The sequence below is a fragment of the Anarrhichthys ocellatus genome, unplaced genomic scaffold, assembly GCF_004355925.1.
Source record: "Anarrhichthys ocellatus isolate YVR2014 unplaced genomic scaffold, GSC_Weel_1.0 scaffold7, whole genome shotgun sequence".
NCBI lineage: Eukaryota > Metazoa > Chordata > Actinopteri > Perciformes > Anarhichadidae > Anarrhichthys > Anarrhichthys ocellatus.
Genome location: NW_022280037.1, coordinates 12,702,542 through 12,716,953, shown reverse-complemented (window position 1 = coordinate 12,716,953; position 14,412 = coordinate 12,702,542). Strand labels below are relative to the sequence as shown.

General features: G+C 40.8%; 1 protein-coding gene across 1 annotated transcript in view; it reads left to right on the top strand.

Moving 5' to 3' along the window:
• Positions 1 to 14,412, top strand: part of npas3 (neuronal PAS domain protein 3) — an 87,861-nt gene that overhangs the window by 62,755 nt on the left and 10,694 nt on the right. Inside the window, exons 5-6 of the mRNA XM_031847218.1 lie at positions 2,758 to 2,951; positions 5,637 to 5,802. Of these exons, the coding sequence (XP_031703078.1) occupies positions 2,758 to 2,951; positions 5,637 to 5,802 (360 nt within the window). The remainder of the gene's footprint in view (positions 1 to 2,757; positions 2,952 to 5,636; positions 5,803 to 14,412) is intronic.

Below are 14,412 nucleotides of genomic sequence, written 5' to 3'. Positions count from 1 at the left end.
CTCTGTGTGTGTGTGTGTGTGTGTGTGTGTGTGTGTGTGTGCGTGTGTGTGCATGCGTGCGTGCGTGCGTGCGTGCGTGTGTGCGTGTGACGGTGAGTGGTGTTTAAAGTCCTTTATTTGAGTTAGTTTTAATGATTTGGGTTCAAGCGTTTCGTAGTTCTGGATTTTTCTTTTATTATTATTTTTTAAATATATTACATTATTATATTATTATTTTAAGTCTTTTTGGTATAATTCATAAAAATAAGTACAATAATTACTGTTTAGTAATAAACACCTCGTCTCATCATAAAATATTTTTTAAATGAATTTACAAATACAGCTCAAGCTTCTTAACATTAATAATAAATTATATTATAAAGCACTTTTCTAGATATTCAGAAATCCTTTAATTTACAAATTAAGAAAATAGAAAAGATGGAAAATAATAGTTTATTAATAATAATAATAATAATAATAATTGTATTAATTAATTCAAGCAAGAAGTTTGATGGAATCAGTGTTGTAGAAATAATAATAATAATTTATACTTGTTTATGCCTAATGTATTGTTCCAACAGGAAAACATGGACGTGAGTAACATCAGCAAAATAAATCAGGAACAGATCATAAAGGAAATAGAAATTGGTTGATCTTGTCCGTGTGAAGGAATGCTTGTTTTTTGTGCATGTATCAAAGTGTGTGTGCATGTGTGTGTGTGTGTGTGTGTGTGCGTGTGTGTGCGTGCGTGTGTGTGTGTGTGTGTGTGTGCGCGTGTGTGTGCGTGTGGTCTCTGATGGTTTATCACAGACTAATACTCTTGATTTTCTTCAAAGATGACAGCGGACGACGACAGAAAGTCTTCAAGCTGCTGTAACTTTATTGATTAATTCTTCGATTGATTGTTTGACTTAATCACCAGATTGATTCAATAATTTAACAGTGAAATATTCTAAGAGACGGTTTTCACTGAAACAACTGAAAAAAAGAAACCATGTCAGGAAGTGCTTTTATTTTGTTGTTTAAGCAAAATAAAAGCTTCTTTATTTTTTAATTCTCATACAGTCTGTGCAGTGTGTGTGTGTGTGTGTGTGTGTGTGTGTGTGTGTGTGTCGTATACCATGCTCCACCTGGCAGACTCAGATCACATGCAAATCACAGCGGCGGCAGAGACGCATATAAATATTCATGCACACGCATGAATATATTACTACACACATTTGCACTCAGTGACACACACGTCTCTGCCACACACACACACACACACATAATATAGTGTTACAGTTAGTAGTTTTAAAGCAGCAGAGGAGGAGGAAGCTTCCTTCTCTGTAACTCGGTGTCGAGGTGCCCTTGAGCAAGGCACTAAACATCTTCACGGTAACATTTCTAAACACGAAACAGCTCAGTGAAAATATCACAAAAACATGAATCCATTGTAAAACGTATCTACAGATTACGACGCATTCATTTTTGTACTTCTATTTACAAATAAATAGACACCAGGCCGCTTTCATCTCCAATAGAGAACAAGGTGTTTAGCCTAGCTTAGCACAAAGACCTGGAGCTGCTAGCTAAAGTAGCCCGTAGCAACATCTCTGTCCGTTAGCTTAACTCTCATCTCACACAGTAAACGAAATAAATGCTTCTATACCTCCACACTTTTAACTTTCTTTCTCTGGTCTGAATTTAAACTTTTCCTCTTTTCTCTCTTGTCTGACCCTCGTAAAAAAAAAGAAAAGACATAAAAGTGAAACAGCGTTTAAAAGACAAGCAAACGTTTCCCCGGCGTGCGGCAGCTGATTAGCATTTCTAGCAGATCCGTCGAAGCTTCAAACAAGTTTAAAGCTCTGGATAATTACACCCTTCACTCTCCTCTTGTTTCCTCTGTCTGCCTTTCTCCTTCATGTCATATATATATATATATATATATATATATATATATATATATATATAAACGAGAAAGGTGAAGTTCTCACCTTCCTACATTTAAATATATAGAGATAATATAAATATATACTGTAAAGGTTGTGGTCTGTTTCAGAGCCCTATAATCTTCTTTTTATTGCACAAACCACCAGAAAGTGGACTTTGCAGGTATACATTAGACTCAAAGGAAACACTAAATAATAATATTAAACCTTATAAGTAAAATGTAGAAATACAGCAATGAGTTTGAGTTTTTTTAAATCTGAAAATCAGCAAAATGTGCACACGACATGAACGCATTATAAATACAAACATTGTGTCTTTCTTACTACATCAACAGTGTATCATTTAAATAACTTTTGGAGTTTTAAGAAATATTTCGTTCATGTTTCTACATTTCAAAATCTTTTTGATCAAAATGTTTTGTTTATTTAGTGTAATTGTATTTTGTATTAAAGACACACTTTCAACACTTTTATCAATAATTATAGTTCATTAACTTTTATAACCTTTAATGTTGAACAGGATTTAGAGATGTGAAGCATTTGAACATCCAAGAAAATAAAGTCACAATAAGAAACAATACCAACGTACATCCTTGAATACTTTGTTACCATAGGTTCAAATACACGTCGGCTCACAAAGCATTCTGGGTAAAAATGGGTGCAGCAAAAATATGTCCGCAAATTTGGACAATTCTTGGCTGAATATAGATTTAAAATGGGGTCAGTACAAACGAACAAGTACAGAGAGATGATATAGTTATTTTATATGGTTCATCTTCCTGTTCATATTAATCTGGCCACCTCCACTAAACCCCCCCCCCTCTGTTTTGTTTTTTCTCCCGGTCAGGTGATCCACGTCACGGGGCGTCTGCGCATCAGGATGACTCTGACGCACAGCCGCTCGGTGCCCATTCAGATCATGGGGATGGTGGTGGTGGCTCACTCTCTCCCGCCGCCGACCATCAACGAGGTCCGCATCGACTGTCAGATGTTCGTCACGAGAGTCAACATGGACCTGAAGTTCATCTACTGCGAGAACAGGTGATAATGAGTTTGTAAGAACAATTTGTGTTATTGTTTTCTGATTTTTTTAAACGTTTTTAAGAGCACTAGCGGTTGTTGTTTTTCCAGAAAAATGCTTATGAAGATGAATAAATATGTAGGCCAAACCAAGACAACAAACTTTACTTCTCCTTTTAACATTAACACATCCTTCTGTTCTTACCTTTCACAATAAAAGCCCTAGACATATATACTACTCAAATTCACTCAGAGCGTTCTCCTAAAAGGAAACTCAATAAAATATCTTAAAGTAGCTTAAGCTACATAACAGTTGACGCTGCTCTGGTTAACAGGATGCTGGTAGTTGGCATAGACTGTCCAATAAGAAGTGGACGTAGTCATCGTAAACACTCATTGGTTTGTTGATGTTTTGAAGCCTCGAGTTTCGGCCGTCGCCATCTTTGCTCTTTTGCAACCAGTAAACAGGAAGTGACCATATCTGGACTGAGGAGGAGTGACGTAAAGACGGCGTATACGTCTCTGGTGTCGACCTGTCAATAGAAGTAGTCATTTTCTCATAGACTTCTATACAACCAGAGGAGTCGCCCCCTGGTGGACACTAGAGAGAATGCAGCTTTAACACATGAAGCTTTGACTTCACTGTTGCCATCTTGTAGTTAATCGTCTGTCTGAATCTATTCTAACCTTTATTTTTTGGAAAAGTTTTGCAAACTTGCATCGCTGACGGTATTAAACAGTTTTGATGGTAAATATTTATAGTATTTGACATTTTTGGTGTCTTTTATTCGTCACACCTCTGGTGTTTAAAGGCACCTACTGTAACCGTTTGCTTACATTTCCACATCTAACATTTTACATGAGATCATAAAAAATATATATATTTATTGTAAAAACATGAAAACCTGTGTCTTCATTGTCCAGCCGTATAAAATGAACTCATGTTTCATCTTCTTGTTCTGAGAAACTACATTTTTCAGCACTAGTGTGGAACATAAAATCCGTTTTACCGTTTCCCTTCATCGCTGCTGTTGAAAAGGAGAGACGGAGCTTCTTATTCATGAGCAACGTCTGACCCAATCCTCTCCGGTTTAACAGTGAAATGTGCTGCTGATGGATCGAGCTCCTTCGCTCCGTCCAGATAAAAGCAGATAGGCATCAGGATCTCGCTCAGGAGTTAACCGGGCCGACCGGAGGGGAGATTCATATCAGGCAGAAAGAGAGAAAAAACTTCATGTTTTATTATAAAAAGAGAGAGAAAAACGATAGTAGACAGATTGCTTTTTTTGTGGGTGGAAGAGAGGAGACACAATGCGAGGCAGATGATGATATGCAATGCGGAGCGACAGAAAGCATCTCCAGCGTCACTCCCATTACAGCCTCATTTTAAAGGATGAGTTTCTAAGAGAATGAGAAAATGGGATGAAGGTTTTTTTTCTAAAGAACAGAGTGTGCTGTTATCTGCCTCCACATCAGAATGATATCTGGGAAATTGTTTTGTCTGTCCTGTTGTTCAAATTAAACCTTTTAAGGCTGATTTGTGTTACCTGTCCAATAGACAGGTAACACAATTTCTATTCTTCTTCGTCATTCTCTTTTTAATCGTTGAGTGTCTGAACCGTCGAGAGGAAAACCGTCCCAGGGTGACAGAGTAAAATATTCCAGAGTTTCCTCTCCACTTAGATGAAGTGAGTAGATGATAGTTCTCATTCCCTCGGTGCCTCATACCGTCGCACAAGGTACCAACTCAAAGAAAGAACTTCCCTTACAGCAGCAGAGCACTGTTTGTTCCTCGTGTGAGACGAGAAGACATTTATAAATTGGACACCTAACTTCTGTATTTAAGTATCGACACTTCTAACTCAAACAGCCATCTTTTCCTAAAGTTGTTGGCTGTGAAAACAGAAATGTATTTTTGTTTGTTTCGTTACTTTCGTAGGAGAACGCACGAAAAATGAGGAGTAACTTTCCATAAGATATCATTCTCACTGTTGTAGGAGGAGACGTTGCTTCATTAGATTCTCAGAGAAAACGCTTAAAACAACAACAACAACACAGGACTTACAACCAGGAGACCGGAGTTCATGTCCCAAAGTGTTGTTGAGTTATTTTAAAGTTTCAAAGTTAGTGTTGTTTGTGATGAGTTTTTTGCACTTATGTTACTCCGTAGACGTTTCACCTATGTACTTATTTTAAACCCAACCATGATGGGTTTTTTCCTAAACTTAAACAAGTGTTTTAGTTTGAATTCACCACATTTAGTCGTGGTTTTCTGTAGTGGAGCGTCGTAGTTTGACCCGCTGAGGTATAAAAGTGATGCCATCGAGTCTGACCGAGCGTCATGTGATGAGTTGGGATCAGAACGGGTTGGATATGAACACAGGAGCTCGTCAAGGAACATACAACACAAACGGTATCAGACAACGTCCTCAAACAACTCATCTTATATCTTACTAAAAGTTACTCTTCGTTTTTTGTGCGTTTTTTCCTACAAAAGTCCAGCAACACGTGTCAGTATCCGCTCGTTACATGAATAACAGTATCGTCAAAATAAACTTCAGTCTTCACAGGAAACACTATAGTTAGGTTTAGGGAAAGGTCGTGGTTCGCATTTTAGGAGAAAGTAGTCCCTGTGCATCATCACACATTCAAAGTACATATCTTATATTATTGTTATTCAGTTATGTACGTGTCCTTGTGTTTCAGGATCAGCGACTACATGGACCTGACGCCGGTGGACATTGTGGGGAAGAGGTGCTACCAGTTCGTTCATGCTGAAGACGTGGAGGGAATCAGAGAGTGTCACCTGGACTGTGAGTACCTGGCTCCACATGATAGTGTGCTCGACACTGATTGGACAATCAAGTCCACTTAATGATCAAGTCGCATTTAGGGATAATCCTGAATATTAACTTTGGGGGTGAAGGAAGCCGACAGATACTCTGCTGACAGCCAGAGAAGAGTTTTACTTCAGGTTTAAAGTTTGAACGCTGGTTTGTTCTGATTCTGTGAATCTAATTTCAACATTATCTTAACATGACATGGTGGTAAAACACTTTAACGACATTTAATTCAACAGATACAGTAAAAAAAGACTGTGTATCCAAACCTGTCTTCTACAAAATGATGTTACTTTTCAATTGAACTGTATTCTCAACTACGTTTTCCACAGTCACAGCGTAAACACGTGGTTTTAACTGTGAATTGACACAAAACGAAAATACAACAAAATGACTTGTTAAGTAATGTAGGACGTTTGTTACTTGATTTAAACTACGGAAGCACATTGAAATAAGTCAGGATCGACTTGGTTCTACGCAGGACATGAACTACGGGTCTCCTGGGTGAAAGTCTTGTGTTTGTTTGACCCAATTATCCACCATGAACTCCTCCACGTTTATATATATAATAATAATAATAATAATAATACATTTTATTTGTATCGCGCCCTGGAAACACATTTGATGTAGTTTTGTTGTATGTGACCGTGGAACAATATCACAGCAGCAGCGTTTCTAGATGTAACTTGAAAGTCAAAGGCCACTCTGAGAGTCTTTGCTCTTCTGTATCTTTGAAAAGTTTCCTCACAGCAGCAAACGCTACAATCTTATTGCCCTTGTCAGGAGGCATAATACACACACACACACACTCTCTCACAGGTCTGGTGTCCCTGTTTAGTGGCTGTCTGGATGATTTGCGGCGTGATGTTTGTTGCTGCAGTCGGATCTTTTACTGTGGCGGTAAAAAAGCTGAGGAGGCGGTTCAGAGCTGCGCGGCGGGTTTTTTTTTTAACGGCGTGTCGGAGGCAGCGAAGGCGTTTAGGCGGAACGCCAAATAATAACAACCGCCGCACAGCGAGGACGACGTTGCCCTGATGGGATCAAACGCCGCCTGCTGCAGCTGATTACGGTCAGATACTGTGAGCCATGCGGTCATTTCTTCAGAGCTGTGAACTGCATTCACACAAAACATGACGTAAATGTCCTTTAGTTACAGAAATGTGACCCCTGCAGCGTTTCCAACCGTCTGGACGGTTTCCAAATTGTTTCAAGGTTTGCAGGTTCAAAGGAATAATGCAGGAAAAGTCTCAGATAGTCAGAACTAAGTGAGACAGACCAACATCCTGTCGTGTAAAACAGCCTCGAATATCATCAATAACAGCGGGTTTCTGTTTAAGTACTAACAATCGTAGCAGTTTGTTTCGTTCCTCACCTACAGAAAAAAAAGCACTGTAATTCAAAGACATACCAGGAAATTGGTAATTAAATCACAGAATCATGAACCAGGAAGTATGAAGACCGCAGAAGGTCCACACAGGGCAGGAGGGTGTTTCTTCCAGGAGGACTGTATTCATGCAAAGAGCAGCGTGGTGCTGGACGTTCATAGGAGAACACACAAACCGCTGTCTGAGGATACCTCTGCCTGAGTCCAACTGAAGAATGTTTAAAGTGTTTGTCTGCAAAACACTTTAGGTTTGTGTGTCTTTATGTCCATCCACGGCAGTTTTGGGCAACTTTGGAGGTGTGAAGTTGTTACCTTTAGTCTCCATCTGTGACCTCGAGCAGCAGCATGACGTTGTAACAGTCGAATGCTGTGAAGAGACAGACGGATTAAATCACCGTTACTCTGCGTGGGCTTGTTGAAATGAGGGGAAACGTCTTGTGGCAGAGTTGGGAGGATTTACAGACTCTGATTTCTCTCCAGTCAGTCGGCTGGAAGTCATCAGCACTTCTAAAGACAGTTTTAGAAGTTTTACACAGAAGGACAATTCATTTTTAGAAGCTTTAGAAACTGAAGGTCTTAAAAATCTACATTTGAGTAAAATATTTTGTAGCCAAATCAAATAGTTTCCAGAATATTAAACCATTGTTTCTTTATAACACATTACTTGACTTCTTCTTAAAGGCCCGCTGTGGACGCCACGCTCGACTCCAAGCGCCGTTCACTTGTTTATTCAAAGTTTATTAATATTGAATGTGTTGCGTGCACTTCCAACACTGCACGTCCTTGAGTCCTCAGCAATACACCCACCAAGTGTGAAGTAGATCCAATGAACGGTTCTAGAGACGTGCGGAGGACACGCGGACACATTCACAGATCACTTGCTTCATAGTAAATGAAAGAATATGAAGAACAGCTTCGGTATCATTATAGCTTAAATATCCTGAAAAACAAAACTGAGAAATATTTGTATTTCAGTACACTTTATGAACAAGTATATGCAACATCTCGTATTATTTGTTACGTTAGCTACTGTAACACATAAAAACATAAATGTCCCACACCTCACCAGAAAGACAGAGAAAAAGAAAAGAAAAGCATGAAGAGCTCCCTGAAACTTTTTCAATTACCCCCCCTCCCCCCCCTAAAAAAAAAGTTCCTGAGCTCTGAACATCCAGAGTGGCAATCAGGAAGTGACTCTACGGCGGCCCGGCGGGGTCAGATGGAACAAGGAGGGAGAAAAGGTGGAGGGAGGGGGGAGGTTAGGATGTGTAAGACATGGAGAGAGAAAGAAAAAAAAAAAGGAAGAGAAATATGGAGGGAGATTATTCGTCTGCCGAGAGGAGACGGAGGTCAAGGAGGCGAGCTGGCAGCCGGCGCTTTAAATGACTTGGTTTTAGTGGAGCGTGGTCTAATACAGCACCTCCGTCACCTCGCCTGCTCCTTTTATTCTCCCTCTTTCAAAATTAATTCCCTCTCTGAAAAAGAGGGGGAGCTTTTCAGAAATGGATGCTACGGGGCGCTGGAGCTGCTGCTCCTCCGTCAGACTGTTCTGAAATCAGCCTGGTGTCTCTCTTTTTTTGGGGGGGGGGTAATTCGCCAGCTTCATGAACTCGCTGCTGATTGTGTGGGAGCTGATTTCAGAGCAGCGGTCTAATGATTCTCGACTGTCTCTTCCATTTTGGTGAGGTCTTCTTCTGCCTAATTGGCTCGAGACAAATCCGGGTTGTGATTTGTCAGGGATGAGTTTTAGGTCAAAAAATAGCTTCTGTTTTTACTGATTTTGTGTTGAAATATGATGATTTCTTCATGACTTCTCAGACTGACAGTTTGAACGTTTGTTCGACAGCTCAAAGAGACTATTTCCAAAACGTTGCAGGAAAACAACCTCACGGGTTGTTTCTCTTTATTTCTCCTCTGCTGTCTGCTTGAGCTCGACAAACCTGCAAATGTCTTCCTCAAGAGGATTTTCAGGTAAAACTATTTGGGCCATTTTCATTATTTTCGTCCTTCGTTCTTTGTAATTTCCTGTCAAATCTGCTGTATCGTCTGTGAAGCTGTGAAGAAGCTGAAACACTCCCTCATGAAGGCTTTGTTCATCCAAAATACGACTCTATCTAAATCTGCCTGTAACGTTTAGAGATGTCGCGCTGACGGTGTCTCCGATAACAGACGGACAGTGTAGAGCTCGTTGGTTCGGTTTAAGGAGCGAGATCAGTTCTTCTCTTCGTATTTTTCTGGCGTTTGTTGGGCTGAGAGATCGTAGACGCGCTCCCATGTGCAACTTGAGAATAGAAGTTTTGATAATTGTGACTGTGAACTCTACCAACATACTTAACGGTCCACCAGAAAAGTTCGTCCTCTGGAGCACAAACAGGAACCCAGAAGCCAAACTTGGGAACAGCTTCCTCCAGGAAAAAGGTTCTCTGAAACAGTTCCAGTCATTGAAATAAGCATTCTGTGTGATTGCACACTGAATTTAGACATAAACACTTAAAATCAGCCACAAAAAAACAACCCTGTTTTCTTCACGTTGTTGTCCAACGGCTGCAGACTTTCAGGTGAGGAAAAAATACTTTTTTCTGTTCCTGCAGCAGCAGCAGCTCCCGGGCCTTGATTCTTTTGTGGGGATTTATTTCCACGTCTGCTCTCGGTTCCCCCGCCGCTGCAGGAGTCGGATAGTTAGGGAATCGATCAAGGTGTATTTTAGAGGGATAGCCTGTTCTCTGAACAGGGGATCTAAATTTTAAAAGGCTTCTTTTTAAGTGGAGGACGAGGCATGATCCCTCTCTGTGAAAAAGGCGTCGCTCTCTAAGTCTCTATCATTACCCGCTGACAGCCGGTCTTAGCTCGGGTCAGATCTCAAAGTCAATCTGTCCTCGTTTCCACCGCGAGAACAGAGAGGAAGAGAAAGAGGGAGATAGAGGGGTGAGCTCGTCTCTCCACAAAGAAAGAAAGAAAGAAAGAAAGGGAGGGAGGGAGGGAGGGATCGGGAAAGTGATTTGTAGGCAGAGAAAGAAACAGAGAAATACTCGGATGAAGAGACAGATTTGTCTTTTTTCAAAGAAAGGATGGAGAGATGGGAACGTGTGATTTTTAGATACAGAAAAGAGAGAAAGGATGGAATGCTCATCTTCTCAAAAAGGAGAAAGAAAGAAAGAGGCAGGAAGAATGAAAAATAAAACGCATCTTTTCACAAAGAAAGAGGGATCAGAACATGTGAGAGAAGTCAGAAATAAGGTGCTGCTTATGGAGGAGACACTTGTGAGGACAGAGGTGTAGAGATAAAAGAAGACAGAAAAGACGAAAGAATACTCGTCTTTGAGTTGATCTTAGAAGGACAAGATCTGTGTTTATCCAGGAAAGGGGAATAAACTGTAGAGTTGTGAAGGGAAAAGAGACGAAGAGAAGTACTCATTCTTTCACAATAAAAGCAGAGGAATGTGTCTGGCTCAAGTGCTGAACCATCTTTCTTGGGGAGAATAAATATATTGAACGTTTTACCAACGCTTATGTTAAAAACTTTGCTGTTTACTTCTGGTAGAGCTAGGCTAATGCTAGCACCAATATTGGCCCCAACAAGTACGAATGCAAGCGTTAGCATCTGACTTCCCTCCAGAAAGCAAAAGTTGACATTCAATTAGAGTTTCCAATGATGAATAAAGAATTTATGCTTATTTCCTCGTGTAGAAATTATTATTTTTCCGATAATTAGTAACAATTGATGCCCGATATGAAGCTTCAGAAGAATATTGTGTAGAAGTTGAAGACAATTTTCTACAATATGGAGAACAAAGTTCCCGACTAACTAACTAACTAAAATGATTAGGAAACTGCCGACCTGAAAAATAAAGTATTATCCATATGAACTCACGGAGCCAAAAAAATAAACGGCTTTTGTAATTTTTGCACTTCATGGTTCAGGAAGCTTCTCTGTTGGGAATTGGGTCCAAAATGTTGGAAGAAATATGAGCAAAAGGGGGAAAAAAGGATTAGCAGAGAATATAGAAATGCTGTGTGGATTTTCACAATAAAAGCAAGAAAATGGGGAAATAAGAAGACATGATAGAAGAGGATGTGTGCGTCTTCTTAGAATAACCGGATGACATTTTCCACTTGAGTTCTTGGAGAGAGAGAGAGACGAAGGACACGAGGAGATTTGCACTTTTTTATTGTTATTTTTATTTTACTTATTACTAAATTTAGTTTGTTTTTAGCAAAGCACATGAGAAATATAGAGAGACATTTGGACATACGGAGATACAGAGGAAGGAAGAAGATGGAGAATTACAGACGGATGAGACGACAGAAAAGAGGAAGACACAGACGGGATGTTGTGGAGGGAGAGAGAGGCGGTCGAGAGACATTCAAATGCAGTGAGAAAAGAAGGAGAGACGAGCACAGGAGTTAAAGCTCGGTGGATTTAAGCCTGCAGGCGTTTCAGCAGAGCTCGTCTCTCTGGACCAACTCCGCCTTTAATGAATGCACACACACTGAAGGAGCTTTTTATCTGTCTGCAGACAACACAGGGAGGGGGGGAGGGGGGGGGCATGAAACACACTCACATACAAACTGTAGGAAACAAAGTGACCCAAACGTCACCAGCTGACTTTTTGTTGACTTTCTACAATTTGTGAAGAAAAACAAAAAGTTGTAATAATATGAACACATTCTGTTTGTCCAAACCACATCTGGAGGTGTTCAGACCAGCTGCATTCTCTCTAGTGTCCATCAGGGGGCGACTCCTCTGGTTGTATAGACGTCTATGAGGAAATGTCTCCACTTCTCTCTTGATGTAGTGTCCCTGTTGTCTACTTTCTGATCAGCTCTGGAATCGGTGATAATACTCTTTCCTTGCTATCACCACAAGAAGAACAACTTTAAAATGGCTCTCTGATAGAACTCTTCATTGTGTCAGTCAATTGTTTCTGTGCAGGAAATCAGCCGAAAGTCAGCAGCTCAGCCGGTTTTAGGTTCTAGAGAACATTCAAGGAAATAAACGGGGCGGCACTTTATCCCACATGTGCATGAAGTAAGAAACGGAGAAGACCGTTGTCATCATCCACCGAATGAGGAGACCGTGGACGATATTAAATAGATATTAAATTGACAACTGTGACTCCAATATCCTCCAGAAAACAACGTTTATGTTCTTCAGTGGTCCAGCAGAGGGCGACAGAGCGACCATCTTTACTTTCTCTCTCTTTCTCACATAACAAGGTCTTCATCCCTCCATCTCCTGGCAGACAGAAAGGACGTTTCCATAACGCAATTTCACACCAGTAAATTACCTCAATGTTAATGTGACACACACACACACACACACGCATGCATGCACGTGGTAAAGGTAATGTGAAAGGTAGACGAGACTAAAGGAGGAAATCCAGCAGATTAAAGAGAAGGAAAGAGAGCGAGAGGACGGGAGGAGTGGGGTAAAGAGAGGTTGTAGAAAAAAGGGGGAGAGGAGAGAGAGGTGAACACAGAAGGGAGAGACAACGGTGAGAGTGTGACATTGAGTGAAAGAGAAACGAAGAGAGAGGGAGGCTTTAAAAGGGAATAGGACTCCTTTAATCTACGGGTCTCTCCTCTGCAGCCTCGGGCGAGCCTCCAGCACACTCTCCCTCTCTTTCTCTCTGCTCTTCCTCTCCTCCGCTTCATTAGTGAGCGATCAGAGAGAGCAGAGATTTTAAATGGAGGAGTAAGAGGAGAGGGTTAAACATGTGAACCTCACCTGCAAGAAAGAGAGAGGAGGACGGAGGGAGAGGAGGAATACGGAGTTCTTTTGGACTTGTTTTGGTGGCCGGACACACATTGTAGCTGCTCCATCAACACTCTAAACTACGTCATGTAGGCGTGAATACGGCTGCAACATTAATGTTTGTACCATTAGGTCTATAGTTTAGAGTTTTGTCTCTGTACATATATCAGGTAACATAGAGCTAATGTATATACATATACATCCAGTATATGTATATATTATACTTATATATATTATATTATAAATGTCTTTATGTGAACAGTTTGGTTTCATGTGTGCAGTCTGCTGGAGTTATAAAGCCTTGTTCATGTGTGTGTGTATGTGTGTGTCTGTCTGTGTGTGTGTGTGTGTGTCGTCTTCCATTGGACATACTGATACACTGAGCTGCTCTCTGAGGACCTGCAGTCATCTGAACAGGCAGCAGCGTGTGTGTGTGTGTGTGTGTGTGTGTGTGCATTCATTGTGTCGTTATTTACTCTGCCGTACAAACAAAGCAAGGTCACATTCAAGGTGACGCGATCTCACCATCTCTGCCTTAACATGCAAACAAGTTATCCCCCCCCCCCCCCTCTCTATGAATAGCCAAGTAGAGAGCGAATGAGCGCCGGCCGCCCGACCAAAGTCAATTACAGCAGCCCTGGGGATGTCGTCTTAAACAATGCTATTAGTTTCTAATAGTTTTTAATTACTGGCCTTCTTTTTATATAAATCACCCCTCGACTTGCTCTCTCTCTTTCTCCTCCATTGTGCACGAAACCTATTTGTGCCCGTAATTAAATGGAGGAGAGGGATATGAATTTAGTGGCCCTCGCTTCTGGTCTCTGACTGTTTCTGTTTGAGCGGCTCCTGATTAATGCCGATACATATTGCTTGAGATAACCATTTAGTGGTTAATTTAGCCAAATTTATTGCCTGCGTACCGTCGTAGGGCGGAGCAGGGGGGGGGGGGGTACGTCCCGCAGTGACACAGCGCTATCTGGTGGAGAGCGGCAGCTCCTTCAGGTGTATTTACTGGAGTCAGATATCAGAAAGGAAACGTGCTAAAAAGGTAAAAGTACTTCAAACTGTGATCGAGAGAAACTGTTGGTGTTCTTAAGAATCCAAAATGATGAAGAAGAGGAGAGTTTTTGGGGGATTTTAATGGTGATGATGGAGGGAGGGAGGAAGAAAAACTAAGATATGAATCAGACTTAATCAAGTACATTATCGTATAAATAAACACACAAAACATATCATCTGCAATAACTCAGCTCATTATTATAACACCCTACTTCTTCTCACAATAACACTGGATTTCTTTCACATTTGTCTCCCCAATTTTATTTCAAACTGCAACTCTTCATCTAAAAGTCATGACCTTTATCAATCAAGACAAAGAGGGCGGAGCCAGAGAGAGATATCGGAATAATTGCATTCTCTCTAGTATCCACCAGGGGGCGACTCCTCTGGTTGTATGGAAGTCTATGAGAAAATGACTCTACTTCTCTCTTGATTTATTACCTC